Here is a 3,186-nt window from a genome sequence, read left to right as displayed (position 1 = left end):
AAGGTAAAAAAAAAAAAGGAGGGGGGGTGTGGACCAAAAAAATGGTGAAAGTCCCTCATATATGAGGCACGAGAAAAAATCCTAAACTCCTCAGGCAACCAGTTGAATGAAGCACTACAAGTAACCTTGAACACAACAGGGGAAATAGACAATTCACCACATTCACTACCAGAAAAGACCAAAAGGACTACTGTAGATAAAAAAATCTAAAAGAAATCCCATGTAGTTTTTAAAGTCTCTGTTGACCCCTTATAAAGAAAAAAAACTGATATATTTTATAAAATACCCTTCAATAAATCGAGCTTACATATTCAGTATACTGTTTCAGTTACAATAATAATTTTAAAAAAATTGCGTCTGTTAGTACTTATTCGATATCAACTAAATGAAAAGCTTTACCTTTCTGTAACTTTCCAGTTGATCATCTGAGATACCTGTAGGATATGAGATTGTTACAAGGTGATTTTTTCCTGGTAACATGAAATGAAATTGTTCAGGTACCACAATTGATGTTCCCTTTCTGTATTTCATGATACATCTTTCCATGTCAGTTAATTGCCTGTGAATTGCATTCACCAGGAGATTCCGTACACTAGAAAGTACAAGGGAGAGTATTTATGAAATGGCATGGTGATGCTGAATCTTTTCTCTCAAAGCTCTGTTATGTAACACTTATATTCACCAAACTGAAAATATCTCAAGTTCTATTGTAAATACAGTCAAATTCYACCTATGTAATATACTATAGACTAATAAACAGGTTAAGAATGTAACAGCTTTACTTTATTACTTTCAGGAAAAAGCAGACATGAAAGTAAACTGAAAAGTCTCGAGTTCAGAATCATACATACTTTCCCCAAGTTTCTTCTGGAGAAACAGATACAACAACATCAACTGGTAAGGTCATATTAATATAGTGGTGTTCTTTGCTTTCCCGTTCAATGACTGGAGCCAAAGGAGCTAAGGAAGACGTCATCTCTAACATCAGGTCTATGTTGACTATCTGCTGCTGCAAAGAACAAAGACACCAAAACTATACTTCCAACACCACATGCACCAAGAAGACCAAAGGAATGATACATGGGGATTATAATCAATTCAGCAAAGAAATAATTTGATTAAAAAAAAAAAAGCTAACAGTGTTAAAAATCAAAATTTCTACATGTTAATCTGTTGTAGACAGATCTTTGCATTAATGCTGAATCTCAGCGACTCTAAAGGGCTTCATCTAAGTCATGCAAATGTCTACCTATGCAGAGGTTATGGAAAATAGATTTAGCAATTTTCAAATGTTATGTTGCTTGTTTTAACTTATTRGTGTGGTGGGACACGTACCATATCCTGTAACTTTTTATCCTTCTTTTTGCCAAGCTTTCGTCTGCCCTCATCATCATCATATCTAAGCATCAATAGAAAAAGAAATTGCTGTAACATGAAATTAATGTATTACAAGTGTGTGTATATATATATATATTTAATAAACTTACTGTATAAATCGTATTATCTCCTTGCAAGCAGAGTCATCAGTCAGTTCTGATGGAACAGTGGTCACGCCGTTGTTTGGCCACACGTAGACGGAACTGTGGCAAATCCGTAATACGAGAACATCTGAAGACAGCTTGTTTGCAAGATCACTGAAAACATATTTTAATGCTTCTTTTGTTGATGCCTCTAAAACAGAGTAAAGACAYAATTAGCTCAGAAAATTCTCTTGTTTTATGCTAGCTGCTAGACATACATTTAAAAGGAGTGTGTTTTGACTCTGCAAACAAAGTGAGCTTTCTTACGATCAGAAAAATAGCTATGTAAACAAAAATCAAAATTTCATTTTTTTCCTAACATATCTGTTTCAGGCATTCGTACTCACACCTGCCTCAACAAAAGCCTAGTATTTCTAATAATAACTTGTAAAATACAAAGAGCTGACAGAAATRCAGAAGAATAACCTACATACTAGCAAATTCTCAAATTAGTAACTAACCACACTATCAATTTCAGACAAATTTCTATGTGTACACATCTCTGTAGATATTTTTGAACAGATACTTCTCTGCATGCTTGTGTTTTTTTCTTCTAAGTAAATTCTGTTAAGACTTAATTTTACTCACAACTTACTGACTTTGTATCACTATGCAAAAATGAAAACCTAACGTATGTTAAGGTTTTGGAAAAACAGGACCTACACTCAAAGAGCAAACCTAATTTTAACCAACATAACCTGTAAGCAAGCAACACGCTGGCCAGCCTGAGTTTTTATTTATTGCTATTGATTCTTCTCTTTAAGAGCTTCATTTGACTTTGTAGCAGTTGAACCCATTACTTAGAACTAGAAGCAATACTGGATATGACAGAAATTTTTTGCAAGTTACCAGCATTGGTTTTCTTATTGAGATCAACTACCAATACTCAGAACAACAACAAAAAAACATGATATACTTATATAAATCTCATCCAAAAAGAAGACCTAATTGTCTTCAAAGTGGTCTGCCATATTCATACACTGTAGTGTTCTCTATTTTGTAGATTTGGTAGAATATTATGCTGCATTGACTCACTGTGGTTAAAATTCCTTACTCAGTAAACAAAGTCAGAGGTGTGGGCATTCCTTGAGGATGCAACAAAACATTATTATGCTTTAGGCCAATTGATTCAGCACTTCCATTTCACATCATCAGTGGAGATTAAAGTTGAAATTTCAAGTATCAATAATGAACTTACATATGTCTGTGCTAGAAACTCTTATCTAAACACAGAACGAMCAAATAGCTAAGCTACAGGTACCCTCCTCTCACCTAAGGAGTCCTGCCCTCCTCCCTATGAGAGGGAGCTCCATGACCACAAATAGCCTTAAGCAGATTTTCTGAGACGAAATCCACATTATAGCAAAGATGAAGAACTAGAGAAGCCTCTTAATGACATACATTCTTGTTATCACTGACAACTGCAGTAGCTAACCATGCCTAAATTCACTGAAGTAACTAGTTAGCTAGTTTATCATCTCTGTTTATCTAGGACTGGTCCACAACGTTAGGATTGACTCTGACATTGTGTTGGAAGTGATCCCAATACTACARTTTATAGCAGTACAAATATGTAAATAAAATAGCCTAAAACGCAAATTTAAGCCTCGCTCAAATTAAAAACATAGTAGAAGGGAAAGGTTGACAGAGGCAAAAAAAAAAAAAA

The 3,186-nt window shown here is 34.5% G+C and overlaps 1 protein-coding gene across 2 annotated transcripts in view; it reads right to left on the bottom strand.

Annotated features, from left to right (window-relative positions):
* UFSP2 (UFM1 specific peptidase 2) overlaps nucleotides 1-3,186 on the bottom strand; it is a 12,120-nt gene that overhangs the window by 7,261 nt on the left and 1,673 nt on the right. For both annotated transcript variants that reach the window (XM_026033593.1, XM_026033594.1), the window contains exons 3-6: nucleotides 1,488-1,671; nucleotides 1,336-1,399; nucleotides 852-1,009; nucleotides 400-592 (exon numbers count right to left, since the gene is read on the bottom strand). In XM_026033593.1, the coding sequence (XP_025889378.1) occupies nucleotides 400-592; nucleotides 852-1,009; nucleotides 1,336-1,399; nucleotides 1,488-1,671 (599 nt within the window). The remainder of the gene's footprint in view (nucleotides 1-399; nucleotides 593-851; nucleotides 1,010-1,335; nucleotides 1,400-1,487; nucleotides 1,672-3,186) is intronic.

The sequence above is a fragment of the Nothoprocta perdicaria genome, unplaced genomic scaffold (assembly GCF_003342845.1).
Source record: "Nothoprocta perdicaria isolate Ctin4 unplaced genomic scaffold, notPer1 scaffold_13, whole genome shotgun sequence".
Taxonomy (NCBI): domain Eukaryota; kingdom Metazoa; phylum Chordata; class Aves; order Tinamiformes; family Tinamidae; genus Nothoprocta; species Nothoprocta perdicaria.
Note: the sequence above shows the minus strand (reverse complement) of the source record. Positions and strands in the feature narration are given on the sequence as shown.